The sequence below is a fragment of the Oreochromis aureus genome, linkage group 23 (assembly GCF_013358895.1).
Source record: "Oreochromis aureus strain Israel breed Guangdong linkage group 23, ZZ_aureus, whole genome shotgun sequence".
Lineage (NCBI taxonomy): Eukaryota > Metazoa > Chordata > Actinopteri > Cichliformes > Cichlidae > Oreochromis > Oreochromis aureus.
The window spans coordinates 25,881,462-25,901,596 of record NC_052963.1 but is presented as its reverse complement, the minus strand read 5'-3'; the positions used below and the strand labels follow the sequence as shown (position 1 = coordinate 25,901,596).

At 39.4% G+C, this 20,135-nt stretch overlaps 2 protein-coding genes and 1 long non-coding RNA gene across 3 annotated transcripts; 2 read left to right on the top strand and 1 right to left on the bottom strand.

The window, feature by feature from the left end:
- Positions 1 to 151: 151 nt before the first annotated feature.
- On the bottom strand, positions 152 to 1,777 carry pomca (proopiomelanocortin a). Its single transcript, XM_031735310.2, has 3 exons — positions 1,635 to 1,777; positions 890 to 1,010; positions 152 to 789 (listed from the first exon to the last, which is right to left on the bottom strand). Exons 2-3 carry the CDS (start codon positions 1,004 to 1,006, stop codon positions 280 to 282), a joined length of 627 nt encoding a protein of 208 aa, XP_031591170.1. The 5' UTR covers positions 1,007 to 1,010; positions 1,635 to 1,777; the 3' UTR covers positions 152 to 279.
- Positions 1,778 to 7,197: 5,420 nt separating this feature from the next.
- Positions 7,198 to 8,346, top strand: LOC120436106. The gene is made up of 3 exons (XR_005610142.1): positions 7,198 to 7,254; positions 7,358 to 7,433; positions 8,321 to 8,346. It is a non-coding gene; the product is annotated as an uncharacterized LOC120436106 (long non-coding RNA).
- A 53-nt stretch (positions 8,347 to 8,399) lies between these two features.
- Positions 8,400 to 19,403, top strand: LOC116316700 (protein NLRC3-like). Its single transcript, XM_039606486.1, has 11 exons — positions 8,400 to 8,458; positions 8,543 to 8,644; positions 10,818 to 10,934; positions 11,811 to 11,889; positions 12,059 to 12,272; positions 12,410 to 14,219; positions 14,302 to 14,475; positions 14,842 to 15,015; positions 15,590 to 15,745; positions 17,839 to 17,888; positions 18,060 to 19,403. Exons 2-11 carry the CDS (start codon positions 8,595 to 8,597, stop codon positions 18,587 to 18,589), a joined length of 3,354 nt encoding a protein of 1,117 aa, XP_039462420.1. The 5' UTR covers positions 8,400 to 8,458; positions 8,543 to 8,594; the 3' UTR covers positions 18,590 to 19,403.
- The last annotated feature ends 732 nt before the right edge of the window (positions 19,404 to 20,135 follow it).

Genomic DNA, 20,135 nt, shown 5'->3' with positions numbered 1-20,135 from the left:
TGTGTAGAGAAAAGATGTATCTTGTTTTGCTTGCAAATAACTTTTTATAATTCATTTAATAATTAAAGTTATTTACATATAACAATACATATCAAAACATCTTTCTCAGACTCTTCCCTTCTACATCACTCAATCAGGATCATGTAACAGATGGCAGTTTCAGAGCTTTTTTATTGGTCACTCTGTTAATGGGAACTCTTTGGTGCCTGATTGCCTTGGAAAACGTTTCCTCCTCCTGTCACTCCTCTCTCCGCTTCCTCATCCTCTTCTCATCTGGCCTCACTTTTGCTGCTGTCCTTCTTTGTTGATGACGTTCTTGAAGAGCGTCAGCAGAGGCCTCTGGCTGCGCTCGTCCCAGCTCTTCATGAAGCCGCCGTAGCGTTTGCTGGCTGGCGGGCCGCTCCAGCGGAAGTGCTTCATCTTATACGAGCCGTCTTTCTTCTCCTGCACCCCGTTCAGGAGCTGCTGCTCCTCCTCCGCCCCCTCGACCATCTCCTGAGCCTTCTCTCCTTCCTCTGCCAGCAGCTCATTGGTAAGCTCTCGTCTCCTCATCTCTTCGGGGAAAACTTCAGCAGACTCCTCCGCCACGCCGTTGGAGGTGTACACTTTGACAGGGCGGCGTTTTCGGCCAACGGGCTTCCCCCAGCGGAAGTGCTCCATTGAGTAGGAGCGCTTGGCCTGAGAAGAAGGTGAGGAGGCGTCTGATGGGACAGCGGGCTGGAGGTGGGCGTTGCCGGGGATGATGGGGGTCTCGGCGGTGAGGTCAGAGTGACAGAGCTGGATGCACTCCTGCAGGAGAGAAAGAGAGGAAAACATGAGCTTCTGGGTAAAAAAAAGAAGAACCTCCCATTAAATCAGGTCTGAGTGAACAGTGTGTTTGTGCGTTTACCATCATGTTGCTCTCAGAGCTGAGCTCCTGGCAGCTCGGATGCTCCCAGCACTGGCTGACTGCTTCTCTGGCCCCGCCCACTACCACTAATGCCACCAAAAGCCACACAGGACACATCCTCCTGTTGACCAATCAGAGAAAAGCACAGACAGAATGTAAAAAACCCCTCATGTATACATTTTTTTTTGTTTCGTTTTTGATTTGACATATTTTTATTCAATTTATGTTACATTAACACTACGTATATAACCATAATGTGACTTACAGAGTAGATATACAAAACAGATATCACTGTGAAATTGATCAAATAAATAAATACATTACATGTACATAAAAGTAATCATAATAAAGGTCCTGAAAGCACCTGTAATCTCTTTAGCAAAATACATTATATTGGGTTAAACAACACATTACCTTTGACTTTATATAAACTTATGCAAAGTTACATTAAGTTTATATTTTGTTGATGTGAAATCCTTGTTTCCAGTTCTGGGATGATGCAAATGTCTTTTTCTCACAGTTTATTTTAAAATATATTACTCAGTATTTTTGCACAAATTAACTTTTTTAGATCCAAGTCTAACAGAATTGAGTCAATCATTAGAAATGCGTCATCTGTGAAGAACTAAAAATTAAAAGTAAAAAAATGTAACAATAAGTGATTTTCAAGCATTTTAAGCACTTATTGGTTGTATTGATTTTAATATCATCATAAAAAGTTACTAAAGAAAATGATGATTCTCACCACTTTTCTGCACCTCTTCGTCCTCTTATTGCTGGTGTTTTCTCGTCACTCGGCCGCTGGATGGAGGTTTTTAGCCGTTGCTCTCTCCTCTTCTGTCGCTTTGACCGGCCGTCTGATTTTTATATCCTGCCAGCCAAGGACACGCGCATGCAGATAACGTCATCACCAGCATTTGCTCCTGCTCGCAAACGTGGACTGTTTCTAGAAAACGGACAATTCCATGTTTTCCCGCCTCCTCCTTTCTCCACATCAACCCCTCCTGCCCCTCAAATATTCACATTTTATATGGAGAAACTGTTTTAACTTCATAACTTCAGCTCTTCATTCTTTCTCAGGTTTAAATCTTCCTTTTGTGAGCATTTATAAAAAGATTTCCAGTGAAATTCAGTTTTATATTCACACATTTTAAAAGCCTGTATTTTTTTAATGGCAGTGTTTTATGATTTATGGTTGTTTACTATTTTTTATATATCTCAGTATTCAAGATTCTTGAATTCTTGAATTTTCCTTGAGAAAATTGGATAAAATATAGACAAATTCACCGTTAAATTGAGCTTAAACTTTGCAAAAACAAAACAAAACACACATTAAATCTAATAAAGACTTTGGGGGAAGAGGAAGACCAACCGCGTAAATATTGGCTTAGCACCTCACTGCCACTGTCGTGTGCTAAATGTCAGATGGCAGGTTTGGCAGATTAACATTGAGGTGCCATGTCATCATTGGGGGGAAGACGGGAGTCAAACCTGCGGGTCAGGGTGTACAGTTTCAGACTTGGGCAGCTGCTGCAGCATCACCCCTTTATCTGAGGCCTCAGTGGCACTAATGATGATTCTACAGAGGGTTTTCCCTGACAGCTGGGGAACAGACGTGGCAGACGTGAGCATTAAGGCCTCTACTTAAGGCCTCAGGAAGTTTCATTTCAATGTCTAGAACTTGGAGTGGTTTTTAAGCTCAGCATAGACTATACATAAAGACTATACATACAGAACAAAAACAACCTTCTGAAGATCTTCTATTAAAGAAGAAGCCTGGACAGGCCTCCCTTTAAAACTCTATTAAACCTTTTTATTTCATTTTTTTCTGTTTTCTCTGCATCTGTTTAGAAGTTTTATGTAAAGATGTACATGTAGTAGCCTTGAAGAAAGTAGAAATGTCATGTAGAAGTAGCCTTTCTTCATGTCATTAAGATATCTGCACTGATGGTCTGGTTTTCTTCAGGAACCAGCAAAAGCCTCTTTTTGGGGTTAACGCTCTCCCATCTAAAGGCTAATTTTAACTTATAAGGGCTGTTCTTCTACTTGCACCTGCTCTTTGATGCTATCGTTCCCCTGAACAGTTTTCTTCAAGGCCTTTTAGGGTAATGTGTAGACTGGGGATGTTTTACTATCTCTACATCTTTTTGGAAGCCTTTTGGAGCCTCTATAAGAGGTTTCCACTTAAAACTTTTCTACAAACCTGTAACGTCAAAGGAAGCATCTTCTAAACAAACCTAAGTTTTGAATTTTGAAACATGGTTTATAACCAATGCTCAGTTGGTACTAAAGAAAATAAAAACAAAATAATTCAAAGGAAGAAAATATCCCCACACCATCACACCACCAGCAGCCTGAACTGTTGATAGATGGCGGGATTGATCTATGCTTTCATGTTCACACCAAATTCTGACTCTACCATCTGAATGTCACAGCACAACTCGACACTCATCAGACCAGACAACATTTTTCCAATTTTCTGTTGTCCAGTTGTTATGAACTTGTGCCTACTGTGACCTCAGCTGACACCTGCTGTAGTCTACCTGCTTCAAAGTTTGACATGCATTCAGAGATGCTCTTCTGCACACTTACAAGTAACGAGTGGTTATTTGTGTTACTGTTGTCTTGCTATTAATTGGGAGCAGTCTGGCCATTCTCCTCTCACCTCTGACATCAACAAGCCATTTTCACCCACAGAACTGGATATTTTCTCTTTATTGTTCTCTGTAAACCTGAGAGATGGTTGTGTGGGAAAATCCAAGTTTCTAAAATATTCAGATCAACAACTATGCTACATTTAAAATCGCTTAAACCACCTTTATTCTACATTCTGATTTGAGCTTCAGCACGTTTTCTTGACCATGTCTGCGTGCCTAAATAAATTCAGTTGCTGAAATGTGATTGGCTGATTAGATATTTGCATTAATGAGAAGTTGAACAGATGCACCCATTTAAGTGAGCCTCACTTTAGAGCTATATAGTCATATTTTTTCAGTCATTTGGAAACTCATTATTAAAATAGTTTTGGTAAAATTTTTACTTTTTACTTCTTTCACATTTAAAAGCATGGAAAATAGAAAATAGGCCAAATTCTGCTGGTGATAATTTTGTATTTCTGATGTTTTTTTGTAAATTTCAGATGTGAAAATGAGGACTTTACATTTCTAGCTCATATATTTTAGTTTATCTTATTTTTTGTTATATCTTCTTCTGGAGTTATAGGGATTTCTACTTCAGGTGATTCAGATGGTCACTTGTGCAAGGAGCTATTCATGTTGTTTTTCTAATGGACTGATTGAGCTGCGTTTGGAGGCGGGCAGGTAAATATAAACCCATTAGACGGCTGCCACAGCCTTGAACATCCATTCAAGCCATTGCACACAAACACAGACACAGACACACAGGTATATTCAGGAAGAAAGAGGTAATGGCAAAAGTCAGATGAGCTGAACTGAAAGAAAATACCTTTTTAATGACACATCATTGGAAGAGGAAGCTCTCTGCTCACCTGCTACAGTCATGACATTTCTGTCTATGTGTCTAATAAATGTTTTCTCAAAGCCTTTATCATTTTCTCTGTCTTGACTTTTCATTATTATAATAATATCAAAGCCTTTATTTAAAATGTGAAAGGTAAAGAGGTATAAAAAAAAAGAAATTAAGAAAATTGGAAACAGTTCACAAAAAGAGCAAATGTTAATTTCATTTAGTACCCCCAGTGAGGATTGGCATGTGAATTAGCCACAGTCCAATGAATTACATTAATAAGGATGGAAATCATTTCAAAATAAAACATTTGGGAGAGTAAAGGTAGAAAAGGTACAGCAGAGAATTTGTAACAAATGGTCCCATATTTACAAGTGGAAACAACAAGGAAGCAATATCATTTTAAGACATCATTCATTAAGATAGTTATAGTGTTGATTATAACTGGTGTTAATAATCTGAAGACTATTTAGACTCCCAAACGTTACACAACATTACACTACTTATACTACCACTAATAATAAACTGACCTGTACTGAATTAAATCTTTCCATTTTTAATATAACCTGCACATTGAACCCAAGCATCATCTTTTGAGGGCTAAGAGAATTCAAAACAAACACTGTGGTCAGCAAGCTGATGCCAAACGCTTCTGCTTTTGGCCACCAGAGGGAGACAATACCCCAGAGTCAACCTTACAGTCAAATGACTATATTTTATTTCTATATGAAATATAAAAACAATAATGAATAAAGGTTTGAATTTAACACTTAAACTTACTATAGCAGCACTGATCTCTAAGAGCTGTTTGTTCTCAGCTCTAAGCTCCAGCTCCTACCATCTGAGAAAGCTACACTTAACCTACAACCATTTTGGAGAGGCACAAGTGAAGCACCTGTCTGCAAAACTGGTAGATGCACACTGTCAACTGGACAAACTCAAGTATCAAGAAGCAAACTGCAGCCATTCTCCTGTTCAACAGGTAGATGTGAGAATGTAGCTCAGTGATCTTTGACAAAAACTGTGAAACTGCATGGCAGGAAAAAAAGAAATAGATTTGGGATAAATCATATTAACGGGACAGTTTCAAAGTCAGCACATGGAATTCAAAAACAGTTCCTGAAATTAAATGATGATGCCCTTTTCATCCCCATGTGCAAATACAGAGTTATATTTGGAAGGTAAGATTTTGTTATTACTTTGTTTTATTTTTTCATATAGTGTCTTTCAGTCTTCATTCTTTTACTCTATGTCCCTTGGTATTCAGTTACTTTAGAAAGAAATGCATTCATGACTATCACAACTTCACACTTTTTCTTTTAGTTTTTACAGCACATTTTGCTGTTGCCAGTCTAGAGGCTATTTTTATTTTAATATTTAATTTGTATTTTATCTTCCCACAGCCCAAAGACATGCAGTTAGTAGGTGTAGGTTAATTGGTGATTCTAAATTGCCCAAAGGTGTGAATGTAAGTGTGAATGGTTGTCTGTCTCCCTGTGTTAGCCATGCGACAGACTGGAGACCTGTCCAAGGAGTACCCCGCGTCTCTTTCGGCCAGACAAAGACTCCAGTCAGGCCCACTAGAACGCCCTGAAAATGCATAGATTTTGAATTATTCACTGTATTTTCACAAGTTTTAAGCCTTTCATATTAATAAAGAACCCCCATTATTCATTTCACAACAGAAATTAAGTAAAAATTAAGTAATAGATAAATAATTAAATGACAGACATTTCCTGTTTTTTCACCATCTACTGTATTAAATTGTGTTTGAAACAATCTCTCATTCTTCAAACTAATTTGTGATTTTAAATGTTAAACTATTGTTTGATTAAACATCCAATAATAATACAGAAAAAAATATATATTGACAAAGCACTCATCATATCAGGTCAGGGCTCAAAGCAAAAAATAAAACCTTTATTCAGGTCAAGTGGTAAAAGGCCAAAGCCGAGTCTACAGTGGGTCAAAACTAAGTCTTGGAGGTAATTTAGAAAACACAGAGGACACTATGTCAGCAAAGCAAATGCTAAGACAAAGACAGAGCAGTATTTGCACAGACTGAGGGCTGATTGGGAATTGGAAACAGGAGAAGAAAATAGAAAATAGAAATCTGAAAATATATTAAACCTAAAAAAACCAAAGTGACCTGAAATAACGTGGACAGAAACTTAAGAATAAAATACTGTGAAAAATCATGAGAGCGAACACGAACACATAAGTGTCTTTCACCTGTTTTTCATTTGGAGCCATCTTGAGTCAGTCTTTTCAAAAACTCCTCGGTCACTAAAATCCAGGTTCGGTTTGTTTCCCATTACTCCCAGTCGGCTCATTTCCTCGTCCGCCAGAGCAACATTTCCCTGAACTTTCGTAACTTCCTGTGATGCTTTGTAAATTGTAGATATAAACAAACTTTCATTTAATGTTGAATTAAAAATACTAGAAACAACAACATCGAGATCAGTGATTGGCCTGAGGATTTCAACTTTGCCCTCAATGTTTCCTGTAGAGGTGAAGGAGGAAAGTTTCTAGCTGCTGTACCGTTCTTTGTTTGTAGTAGACTGAGGTACAGATTGCTCAACATTTGATGTGTAAATGTTAATAGTTGTCAGGAATGAGGAGGTTTATTTGTTCTCAGCTTTGTTTAGTGTGTTCCAGTCAGAGCGTGAAGTTGTTGCAAGTTAATTATTGAAGCCATATTACAATGTGTCAGCTGATTTTCGACCTATGAGCTACAGCTTAAGACTTGTTTGAAGTGTTTAATGAGCTTGCAGAGTGATAACAGAGATGATTCAGGGGATTTTCTTTTTTTCTTGACACAGACGTCGTGAAGACACCAGAGAGCTGAATAGCGAAGAAGCTAATGGGAGAAACGCAGAGTGAGTAGAACTTTGAGTTATCTGAGCCTCCCAGGTTTTTCTCTCCATCACAAAGCAGCTGCTTTTATCTTTGTTTGTTAACTTATGTGGTGAACATTTGAAGATTGGCTAAAGACTCCAAACCCCCAACAACGAAGTCTCCAACATTCGGCTCAGAGCCTTTCAAACAGAATGAGCAGGTAGAGATTTGTTCATCAGATCCTTTTAAACACAGAAAGCCTGACTGTGCTGTTATGTTTACTAAGACTCAGGTGTTCTTGATATGCACGCTGAACGCTTTTATAATCAAACTATAAAACTGAAGTGTTGTTTCTGGGCTCTAGTTTAAACCTGAGGCTGTTTTATTGTTGTTTTATGAAGGAACAAAGTGCATTACTGGAATGGGTGAGTTCTTCCTGCTGGGTTCCTGTAAGTGCTGTTGTTGGGATGGATTTATGGAGGATCTGTGGAATTCACAGCAGTTCAATTGTAGTTAATCCCTCACACCTGTGTAACAAAAGTTAATTTTTAAATTTTGAGTTCAGTGTTATCGCTTCAGAAATTAAAATACATTTCTTCCTTTATCAATTATATTTAACCTTCTATTTCCAGTAGAAGGCATCAGCAGTAAACACTGAAATCGCAGCATGACTTTTCCTCAAACTCTTCAAAACACAGAGTCACACTGCTTAAGTTCAATATTTGTATCCAAATCTGCACCAAGACAGAGTTGACACAATAAATTTTTTTCAGTTAATGCTAATAATATTTCAAATGTCATGTGTGACAAGTGGAGAAGCACAGAGAGATTGTGAGTACCAAAATAACCTGAAATAGAGTTACGCACTTTTCCTCTAACTAACCGCCATCAGTGTGTTTTAATAATAGTAATGATGCCAACAGAAACTTGTCACTGATGTGTTCTGTTCAGCAATAAGCCAGCAGTAGCAGGTGTAAGGTTATTAGTTCTTCTAAAAGTAAGTCTAGCAGTTTGGCAGCCATCCTGAAATACATCAGCTGATGGCAGCTTCTTCTGCGTCACACTGCTGTCTGACTGCCACATGAATGGTTTGTGTTTCCTCTGCAGGTGAAGGTAGAAAGTGTGTGTGAGCTGATGTGGATGTGAATTCAGCAGCATGGATCAGTGTGAGGACAGAGAGGAGGGAGTCCTTCCCTGTAAAACCACTCTGTGTGGGGAACATGAGAGCCAGACCAAAGCTCAGAGGTGAGATGAGCATCTCTAACTGTTCATGACTCTTCTCCATGTCACAGCTCAGCACTCACATCACTGAAACTTCATTATTCACAGGAACCGACCTGGACCTGAACCCAGCTGTGTGTCCTTAAAAAGTGACTCGTCAATGTACATCCCTGTAGGTTTTAAGGAAGGACACCATTCTGCTGCAGAAAGGTAATCTGTATCTCATTTATTTTAAAGGACAAAAATCATCTGCAGAGAGGTGAGCTGTTAGTAATATGAACTTTTTGATAGCTATCATTTCGGTGGCTGTTGAAAGTAGGAACATAGGTAGTCCTGTGCAGGCCAAATTAAAGTGTGAGACCGTTCTCGTTACCGATACGTAACTGTTGTAAAGGCTCACCTTTCAGCACACTCCCTTCACCAGATGCACCTTGGGCGTTTATCAATATGCGTACTTGTGCGTACTTGCGTTCTCGTGTACTCGTGAAACGTCATCAGTCGGAGACCAAGTACTGTTCCAATTCGAAGTACGCATCACGCCGAGAACGCGAAAAAGTCCCGGATGTGTTCTCGATCCGCCCATTTTATCGAGCATGCATCGGTGTAGACTTGGGACAGCTAAATATCCCAGAATGCATTTCGTCCAAAACTCAACAGCGGACTCCCGCCACATCGTCGCCCCCCCCCGCTCGCGGTCTTCTCACTACTCAGGTTAAAGAAACCCCAGCAGCTGTCTATAGTATTGAGTGTCCACTAGAATAGAAATAAAAGCGTTCTAACATCTCACCTGCTTGTTTTTATTAAGGTATGTACACGTATGTACATGTACACTATTTTTATTAATAGAGGTTTCACTACTGAGGTTAAAAATGATATATAAGTCACTTAGATCACTTCTAAATGTTAATGTTTGGTTCATTTCAGTGTTTTATTTGTTCCTGAGTAAACCGGTTTGGCTGTGATTAAAGTTAAGCTTCATAACATGTTACTCACAGTTAAATTAGGAGGGGACGGCAGTAAAAACTCCGGACCTGTGACATCATCACGTACGCAGGTGTTCCGACTGTACAAATCACAGGTCCGTGCTCGCGTACTTGAGAATTGAGAAACATCCCACGAGTCCGTGCTCGCGTTCTCGGCGGGTACGTACTCACCGAGCACGCGAGTACGTACTCGCGTACTTGGGCATTGATAAACGGCCCTTGTTTCTTTTCCTCACCTTTAAATGGCTGTGGTGCTTGCACTTAATTGCACTCACCTGTCACTCGTTATAAGGACTGCACTCACCTACAGCTCACTCTTTCTTCACTCCCACACAGGGCGGCAGTCCATCTGTGTCTTTCTTTATTGATTCTGAGAATAAAAGGAGAACCCTGTGAATGACTGATGACTGCTTATTCTCATTTTAATCGGATGAGCCCATGATGATGACAACTTAAACTCCGAGCCTTCCTTCCTTCATAACAGTAACATACCGATGATTTGTCACGTACTGAGGTGTCTCATAGAAAAGGGAAAGCTAACCTTCCGCGCCCCTATGATACGCGCCGGGTTGTGGATGGAATCCAATAGAATGACGCTCTCGGCTGTAACACATGTTCCAGCTGTGTATTCCAGCTCTAACCCTAAACTTAATCCTAACCCTGACCATAACCTTATCCCTAACTTTAACCACAACCTTAATCATATTAGATAGTGTTTTCCAAAGCGATTCATGATGAGAAAGTAAAATAAATGTACATGTGTAGATTCAGTCCAAACAGTTCTCATGTTTCCTCCCGTTTCTGAACAGGTAACATAGAGATGTGTTGGGGGGCCAAAAGCGTAACATACCGATGATTTGTCACATAGTGTAACATATTACGCTGGGGATGACAATGTTTGTCTGGGTGATGCTCTGTTCTTACGCTGCCAGTGACTGTTTGGAGTTTCTTTATGCTGATTTATCTTTAAAGAGTGACGGGTCAAAAAATCGCCTCATTTATTTTAAAGGACAAAAATCATCTGCTGCAGAGAGGTGACCTGTTAGTAACAGTGACACTGTTAGCTGTCAGTTTGGCATCTGATTTAAATGAGCTGCTTGTTGTTGTTTCATGGCCCTAAACTGCATTTCAAAAAATAAGGAACTGAGCAAGCAGTACCTTTATTCTCTTACATATACACAAGATGTACATTTAACCTTCTGCAGCTTATTGTGGGACCATCCATAGTCCTGCATAGTGTAAATGACTGTATAATTTTGGGTGGTAAATCACAAACACTAGTCTGGATTTTCCTTCTGGTGGTGCATGGCCTGCAAACCAGGTTCTCTTATGGATGACGAAAGTCTTCATCAAATTCTTTCGCTGGAAATGAAAAAACAATTTTCTTGTCTGTCTAACAGGATCTATGGGAAACCTGCAGAACTTACATCTGACACAAGCAGTGTATCTTTAAAAAGTGACGGGTCTAAAGGTCGCCTTATTTTCTTTAAAGGACAAAAATCATCTCCTGCAGAAAGGTGAGCTGTTAGTAACACTGACGCTAGGTTAGCCGTCGTCAGTTTGGCGTCTGACTTAAATTAACTGGAATAATAAGGTATTAAGGAATTCCTTTATTATATAATATATACACAAGGTGTGCATTTAAACTTTGCAGCTTATTGTAGGACTATCTATAGTCCTGCATAGTTTAAATGACTGTGGGTCACATCATAAGGATCACAACTCTCCTGGAGAAGAGCGAGCTGTTAGTAACACATTTTTTAGATCTTCTTTAATATTGTAGGCTAAGTGCAGCATAAATACTGTCATTCCCTAAATACCATGTAAATCCAAGTCATGCTTACTCATTGGTTGTACCTTGAACTAAAATTGGTTCACATTCTTAGGAATCTAGATTACAGAAAACAACAGCAGATTTTTGTGCAACAGTTCTGTTGCATGTTGAAGAATGTACATATCCATTCAGACACAATGAACTCAGGCACTGGACAGTTAATTAGTTTATTAGTCTATTGAAAGTATGGAATGTCCATTGATACTGATGCTGGTTGGTGATAAAAGAAATCATTCTGAATGAAAAACCCCCCACAACAAAACATTGACTGCATTAAATTTTGCACACATATGCTAAAGTCATTTGACAAACAAAATAGAAGGTGTCAGGTTGAATTTATGCAATGATTTTCCATGGAATAACCACATAACTGCTTATCAGGTGTACAATGTTGAAAAAACACCAAGCTGAGCAGCTGAGTATCAATGGGAGCAGCAAGAGTGGCACACTTTTACAACTACAAGGAGTCATATGTAGTCTAAACACTTCACTCTTGTTCAGATGTCACTTACTTTGTCTTTCTCCCGTGCTTGAACTAATATTCGTGAGTCCTCCACAGACTGGACCAGGAAAACTCAGAGGTTTCTAGTGGTCATCTTGTCCAGCAGCATCAAAAACAGCTGGACTCCGTATTTATGGTACGTACATACAGTATATAACAACCACTTTTACATCTATTATGTTCAGTCATCTCCATGTTGCTCATTGTAGACCAGTGGATTGACAGTGTGTTCAACACTGATCTGGTTTCATGATGTCAGCATTAGTTTGTCATTAATATAATAGTCATATAATATTTTGTTCCAGCTGTTAGAAGACAACATCATCACATTTGTGAAGAATGAACTGAAGAAGATACACCAGATTCTGAGTCCAGATAATTTAGAGCGGGAGGAAGATGATATGTTGGAGAATGACAATAAAAAGCAGAGGAGTAAAAGCAGAGAGGCATTTGTGACAATTGTGTTGCACTTTTTGAAGAGAGTGAAGCAGGAAGAGCTGGCTGACCGTCTGCAGAGCAGTAAGGGGATTTCTCAAAACATTTAGAATGCTGCATAAATTTAAAATTTAAAAATGTCTCAAGACTCACTGAATTGAATTTTTGGGATATTTCCTGAAAATCAAATTAATGTAATTTATTTATTTTTGTGTTTTCAGAAATGTTTGCTCCACTTTGTCAACGTAAACTTAAATCTACTCTGAACAAAAAGTTCCAGTGTGTGTTTGAGGGGATCGCTAAAGCAGGAAACCCAACCCTTCTGAATCAGATCTACACAGAGCTCTACATCACAGAGGGAGGGACTGCAGAGGTCAATGAAGAACATGAGGTCAGACAGATTGAAGCAACATCCAGGAAACCAGACAGACCAAAAACAACAATCAGTCTACACAACATCTTTAAAGCTTCACCTGGAACAGACAGACCAATCAGAACAGTGCTGACAAAAGGAGTGGCTGGGATTGGGAAAACTGTGTTAACACAGAAGTTCAGTCTGGACTGGGCTGAAGACAAAGCCAACCAGGACATCCAGTTCATATTTCCATTCACTTTCAAAGAGCTGAATGTGCTGAAAGAGGAAAAGTTCAGCTTGGTGGAACTTGTTCATCACTTCTTTACTGAAACCAAAGAAGCAGGAATCTGCAGCTTTGAAGACTTCCAGCTTTTGTTCATCTTTGATGGTCTGGATGAGTGTCGACTTCCTCTGGATTTTCACAACAATAAAATACTAATTGACTCCAGAAAATCCACCTCAGTGGATGTGCTTCTGACAAACCTCATTAAGGGGAAGCTACTTCCTTCCGCTCGCATCTGGATAACCACACGACCTGCAGCAGCTAAACAGATCCCTCCTGACTGTGTTGACATGGTGACAGAGGTCAGAGGGTTTACTGACCCACAGAAGGAGGAGTACTTCAGGAAGCGATTCAGAGACAAGAAACAGGCCTCCAAGATCATCTCACATATCAAGACATCACGAAGTCTCCACATCATGTGTCACATCCCAATCTTCTGCTGGATTAATGCTACAGTTCTGGAGGATGTGCTGAAAACAAAAGAACAGAGAGAGATGCCCCAAACCTTGACTGAGTTGTACATCCACTTCCTGGTGGTTCAGGCCAAAGTGAAGAAGGTCAAGTATGATGGAGGAGCTGAGACAGATCCACACTGGAGTCCAGAGAGCAGGAAGATGGTTGAGTCTCTGGGAAAACTGGCTTTTGAGCAGCTGCAGAAAGGAAACCTGATTTTCTATGAATCAGACCTGACAGAGTGTGGCATTGATGTCAGAGCAGCCTCAGTGTACTCAGGAGTGTTCACAGAGATCTTTAAAGAGGAGAGAGGACTGTACCAGGACAAGGTGTTCTGCTTCATCCATCTAAGCATTCAGGAGTTTCTGGCTGCTCTTCATGTCCATCTGACATTCTTCAACTTCTGTGTCAATCTGCTAGAAGGAGAAACCTCTGCATGGTCTAAAGCATTTCATAAACTGAAACTCCCAAACTGTGGTGGACAATTTCTCCACAAGAGTGCAGTGGACAAGGCCTTAGAGAGTCCAAATGGACACCTGGATTTGTTCCTTCGTTTCCTCTTGGGTCTTTCACTGCAGTCCAATCAAACCCTTCTACGAGGTCTACTGAAACAGACAGGAATTAGCTCAGAGACCAATCAACAGACACTCCAGTACATCAAGAAAAAGATCAGTGAGAATCTCTCAGCAGAGAAAAGCATCAATTTATTCCACTGTTTGAATGAACTACATGATCGTTCTCTAGTTGGGGAGATCCAACAGTCCCTGAGTTCGGGAAGTCTTTCCACAGAGAAACTGTCTCCTGCTCAGTGGTCAGCTCTGGTCTTCATCTTATTGACATCAGAAAAAGATCTGGATGTTCTTGATTTGAAGAAATATTCTTCTTCAGAAGATGCTCTTCTGAGGCTGCTGCCAGTGCTCAAAGCTTCTAAGAAAGCTCTGTATGTTGTCATAAAGTTTTCAGGACCAATTTACAAGGAAGATAAAGACTTTATTATCTGTTTTCTGTGTATTTTCTCTTAGGCTGAATAACTGTAACTTGACAGAGAGAAGCTGTGAAGCTCTTGCTCTGTCTCTCAAAGTAGAAGGCTGTGAGCTGAGAACTCTGGACCTGAGCAACAACAACCTGCAGGATTCAGGCGTAAATCTGTTGATAGCTGGAATGAAGAGTCCACACTGTAAAGTAGAGAAACTCAGGTCAGATACATTGTTTGTGGTTTAATGTGAGAGCTGTTTGTTAATTTGAACCTTCATTGAATATAAAAAATAACATATACTCCTGAATTTCTTAAAGCATTTAAAGTTTTCCAGATTCATATCGAGATTTACACATTTAGTTACTTGTTTGTGGAAAACTTTGGAATTGTCTAAATTAACAATTACTATTATCATTATTATTATTTTACAATTTGTTTATCTTCAATAACTATCAATAATCTTTTTTTAAGTTTTAGCAGGTGCAGGGATTATATTTTATATCTATCTATCTATCTAATCATGATTAAAAGTTTAAATCAGACATTTTAAAAATACTTTTCTTCTTCTAATTTACTGTCTCTTCAGACTGAGAGCTTGTAACCTTTCAGAGAGAAGCTGTGGTACTATGTCATCAGTTCTCAGTTTCCAGTTCTCTAGTCTGAGAGAGATGGACCTGAGCAACAACAACCTGAAGGATACTGGAGTAAAAGCTTTGTCAGGTGGACTAGGAAGTCCACACTGTAAACTGGAAACACTCAGGTCAGAAATCATCAATTGTTTAGTTGATAAACATTTTGAAATCTGGATTGCATAAGTAACTAACCCAAGCAGGGGTTAGTTACTTATGCAAGTTTGAGGTTTTTTTTAATGTCTCCATTTTTTTCTTCTTTAATTCTTGCCCACTAATAATTTGAAGATTTCTTCTTCATTTGATTTTTGAACCTTGAATTTTAATCTGGACTAAATGTTTCTTATCAAAAGTGAAAACATACAAAAGTACAGTTTAGTGAAATGTAATGTTCACTTTCCACTGAAATATTTCAACACAGATATCTTGATGCAGGCTCAGTCATCCAGGTATGTAAATCCTAAAAGGTTGATTCTGTTCATCTGGACATAGTGATAAACAGAATCAGCCTTTTGGGATTTCAACACAAACTAGAAATTAAATTGGTTCCAGTTCATATTATAACCAGAATTAATTATAATTTCAATGTTCGTCTAACTTTTAATTTATAGTATTTATCTCATTAAAATTCTAGTTTGTCCTGTACTTTTTTGTGCTAATTATCTGCTGTTCTCTAATAGTATCTGTAATGATTATTATGTGCAGGCTGTCGGGCTGTCTGATAACAGAAGAAGGTTGTACTTTTCTGGCCTCAGATCTGAAGTCTAATCCCTCCTGTCTCAGAGAGCTGGACGTGAGTTACAATCATCCAGGGGAGACGGGCATGAATCTGCTGAAGCAGCTGAGACTTGACACTCTCAGGTACAGAGAATGTCTCATAGCATGACACACATTTGAACACCGATGACTTATCAAAATAAAGATGTGAAGCGGGAGCTTTTATTTATTGTAATCAAAAAGTAAAGTTATGTGTTTAGTTTGTGGAGAGCAGATTGCTGTGTTAAAGGATCAGAATTTGAATTGCTGTTATGAGACTAGAGAGTATCTTCATTTCCAAAGCGTAACATGAAGACGATTTGTCATGGCCTGAGGCTTGTCACAGTAACGCGAACGGTACCTTTCCAAGTCCTGATGAAACACTCTGCATTCTTAATTGCAGCCTGTAGAAAGCCGTTTTGCTTGGCTTTTTATTTGCTTCACTGATTTCTATTGCAGCCCTAACCCTAACCTTAACCATAACCTTACATTTACAGATTCATTCCAACCCGTTCTCATGCCTCCTAATGCGAAACATACCGACGATTTGTGACATAGTGTCGGTATGTTACATGTTGGCATGAGAACGTGTTGGACTAAACCTGACTGAATGGGAATGGACATCTGAACCTTTGCTAGCAATGCTGCAAATGCAATAAAGATGTTTTTTAACCAGGCGTTACACATCCAGGGATGGAGCAGTCAAGATAAGATTTTTGATTTTCAACAAAATCACAAAAACAGAGTAAGCCATTCTCTGATGGGGAATTTAACACAGTGTTTAGTGGATTCTGCCATGCTAATATGCCCTGAGCTGATACTTATCTGTGTTCTGAGCCCTGCATGATGAGAGCAATTCCAAAACAAGTTAGAATGAAATGCACATGATTTCATTTCCCTTCACTTGCAGTTTACGGAAATGCTCCAATGATGTTCAGATTGAACAAATTGATATGCAGTCTGATTCAACTAGTATCACTGCTAGGATGGGGCGATCGTGGCTCAAGAGTTGGACGTTTGTCTTGTAATCGAAAGGTTGCCGGTTCGAGACCCGGCTCCGACCGTCTTGGTCGTTGTGTCCTTGGGCAAGACACTTCACCCGTTGCCTACTGGTGGTGGTCAGAGGGCCCAGTGGTGCCAGAGTCTGGCAGCCTCGCCTCTGTCAGTGCGCCCCAGGGCAGCTGTGGCTACAGTGTAGCTTGCCATCACCAATGGGTGAATGACTGAATGTAGTGTAAAGCGCTTTGGGGTCCTTAGGGACTAAGTAAAGCGCTATACAAATACAGGCCATTTACTGCTAGGATGGTATTTTTCTCTCAAAGAGGATCTTCCACATATAGGTAGACTTGCTCAGGTTCTCTATGGATCTACATTTATATGTCAACAAACAAACACAGGAATGAAATTTAACAAATCCAAGTACAGATTCTCTGTCAGTGATGATCACCTGTCTGCTGTCCTTCACATTTCCACCTCAGATATTGGACCTGACATTAATGGACTAAACAAAGAAACTAGATTTCTCTCATTGAACAAGAAAAAAGAACCAAAAAACTGAAGCAGTTAAACTAAAGACAAAATAACAATAACACTTTGTATAAAATAAAACTGTGAAATTTTGTATAAATATGAGTATTGATGAAATAGCTTTTAGTATGTTGTGACTGTACTTAGGGTGACTGTAGCACAGGCCAACTACTGATAAGAAGAGTAGGTGGTTTGATTCCTGGCTGCTCCAGTCTAGATGCTTCCTCTCTCTCTCTGTTGGACTGCACAGGTTTTTTTTGTACAGGTAGCTGTATGTTTTGGGCCTCTGCGCACCTGTGGAGGCATACAGGTGCATTGGTGAACCCCTTTTAACCTTAGCTTTTTAATTAGGAAGTCTCCTGTTAAAAGAAATGTTTTTTTAAACTACATAACTGTGTGATGTTTAAGTTAATGAATGATCATTTTGAAAACTGGAGATTACAGTGATGATCTAAATAATGGTAATTATGAATTCTGCTCTAATAAAACAGACTTACTAGAAGATGACAGCCACAGGATAAGACTTCAGAAGCATTTTCTTCAAGTGTATTTGTGAAAATGTTGGACTGTTCCTTTATCAGTGTCTAGCATTATGTGTATGAGAGCGATGTAATGTCCATGTGTGCATGCTGAAAGAGACTGTGCTGGTCTGACCCCCCTCCTCCTTTCAGGGTGGAGCCTGCTGGAGTCCAATGGCTGAAACCAGGAAGTTTGAGGAAGTGTAAGTGTGTTTTTAATGTGATTCATGAAAACAAAGCAGCACACATTCAACCATCTTCAAACTGTCACATCACTCATTCACATCTTTGATGTCAGAAGTCATCATCAAAGTGTCAATGAACAGATGATGGATCAATAACTGCAGCTGGATTGTGTTTGTTCTCTCCATCAGATTCCTGTCAACTCACAATCGACACGAACACAGTATACAGAAAACTCAAACTGTCTGACAACAACAGGAAGGTGAGACAAGCAAAAGAAGTCCAGCCGTATCCTGATCATCCAGACAGATTTGAACGGCCTCAGCTGCTGTGTAAAGATGGTCTGACTGGCTGTTGTTACTGGGAGGTCGAGTGGAAGGGAAAGGTTGAGATATCAGTGAGTTACAGAGGAATTACAAGGAGAAGAGACAATGATTGTTTGTTTGGATGGAATGATCAGTCCTGGAGTCTGAGCTGCTGTGATGATGGCCGCTACTCTGCCTGCCACAATAAGAAACAAACATCTATCTCCTCCTCCTCCTCTGTCTCTAACAGAGTAGCAGTGTATGTGGACTGTCCTGCTGGCACTCTGTCCTTCTACAGAGTCTCCTCTGACACTCTGATCCACCTCCACACCTTCAACACTACATTCACTGAACCTCTTTATCCTGGGTTTGGAGTCTGGTCCTCTGGTGCCTCAGTGACTCTGTGTGTAGTTTAGTATAAGTAGTGTCCTAACGGATAGTTTGGTCTGTACGTCTGTACGTATGTCTGTCGCTTTCACTTTGAAACATGTTTTCAGATTTATGGATTCAGCTGATGTTTTAAACTGTTCTAAATGAGTTTTTGTAAACTTCTTTCCTGGCTTTGGAAGTTTGTTGAGCAGTCAGGGTTCATCTTGATTTTTATTTTTCCTTTTGTTAGTGTGATGAAATCATAACTAGATTTTATCGTGTCTTCCCTCAAATTTCTCTGTCATCATAACTGGGAGAGGCTTAAATGGGAGGACGAGGTTCAAGTGAACCATGCAAGGAGGCACACTACCAAAATAAAAAGCAGCCAAAGTGTTGATGTTCAACAGAAGTGAACGTAAGTAAAGGTGCAATAATAATGTATTAAGTGATCAGCGCCCTCTAATGGCCAGAGAGAAGATCTGATCATCAGCACTGGTGAGCTCATGCCATTGTAAAGGATCCTTTGTCAGTCCATCTGGCCATAATTCACAAGGTTCTCTACTCCTGCCAAAGTATCAGTCATATTTTATTGAAACTTGCACACCTTGATGACCTAACATACACATATTATATTAACCATCATCTTTATCATTGCATTAATTATCATTTCATCCAAGCATTTATTGAAGCTGTTGGCATTATGTTATAATTTGTTATAAACATGTTAATATGTGATTACAATATGTATATGTCATTTTGTTTAATTATTGATACTGAAACAGGTCTGATCAGGTTGGTACAGTTACTGGGTTAGGATAGTTGCAAAGTAGTCAATCATTTTAAATAAACCCTTGAATCTCTCCCTTGCTTATTATGTTCCGCCATCTAATTTCTTACCACAGTAATTTCACCTTCCTCCATCTCTTCCTCACTCTGTTGCTGGGACTGCTGTCCCTCCTTCTGTACTTCTGCACAGCTACTGCTAGGAACAGCAGCCTCCTGCGACTGTAAGGCCTGATGATTAGTTGCTGGTACTACTTTTGACGGTGCAGCAGCAGCAGCATCACAACAGCCCTGACAACTAACATGTCGGTTAATCTGACACATTTTATTGCAGTTAATTAAATTTTCTTTCTTTTTATTAAATGCTGTTCTATAAGGTGCACAAGCACACAGCAAAGGTAGAGGAGGGCCCAATTTTTTAAGAGATTTGATTGGCTAATCCAGTGTCACTAATGAAAAGGCTGGAAATTTAAAATATGTTTAAATTTTTCTAAATGAGATTGTTGGGAAAATACTGTCACAGTCACAGCCGTGAAAGCATTTAATTCAACCTGAGTCAAAATAAATACAGTATCACAAAGTAAAACTGCTGAGAAAGTGCTCTTTTAAATGGCAAACAGGTATGAATGATTATTTCTCTGTGTGTTACCCTGTGGTAGAATGTGTTCGGGTGTACACCCAGGATCATATTATGACTTTAAGATATCACTGTGTCAGTATGGTTAACAGCAGTCATCTGTACAATTATCAAAGGTTGATTTAAAAACACTTCATGTCATCTACGTTCATTAAACTGACTCCACGCAGTTC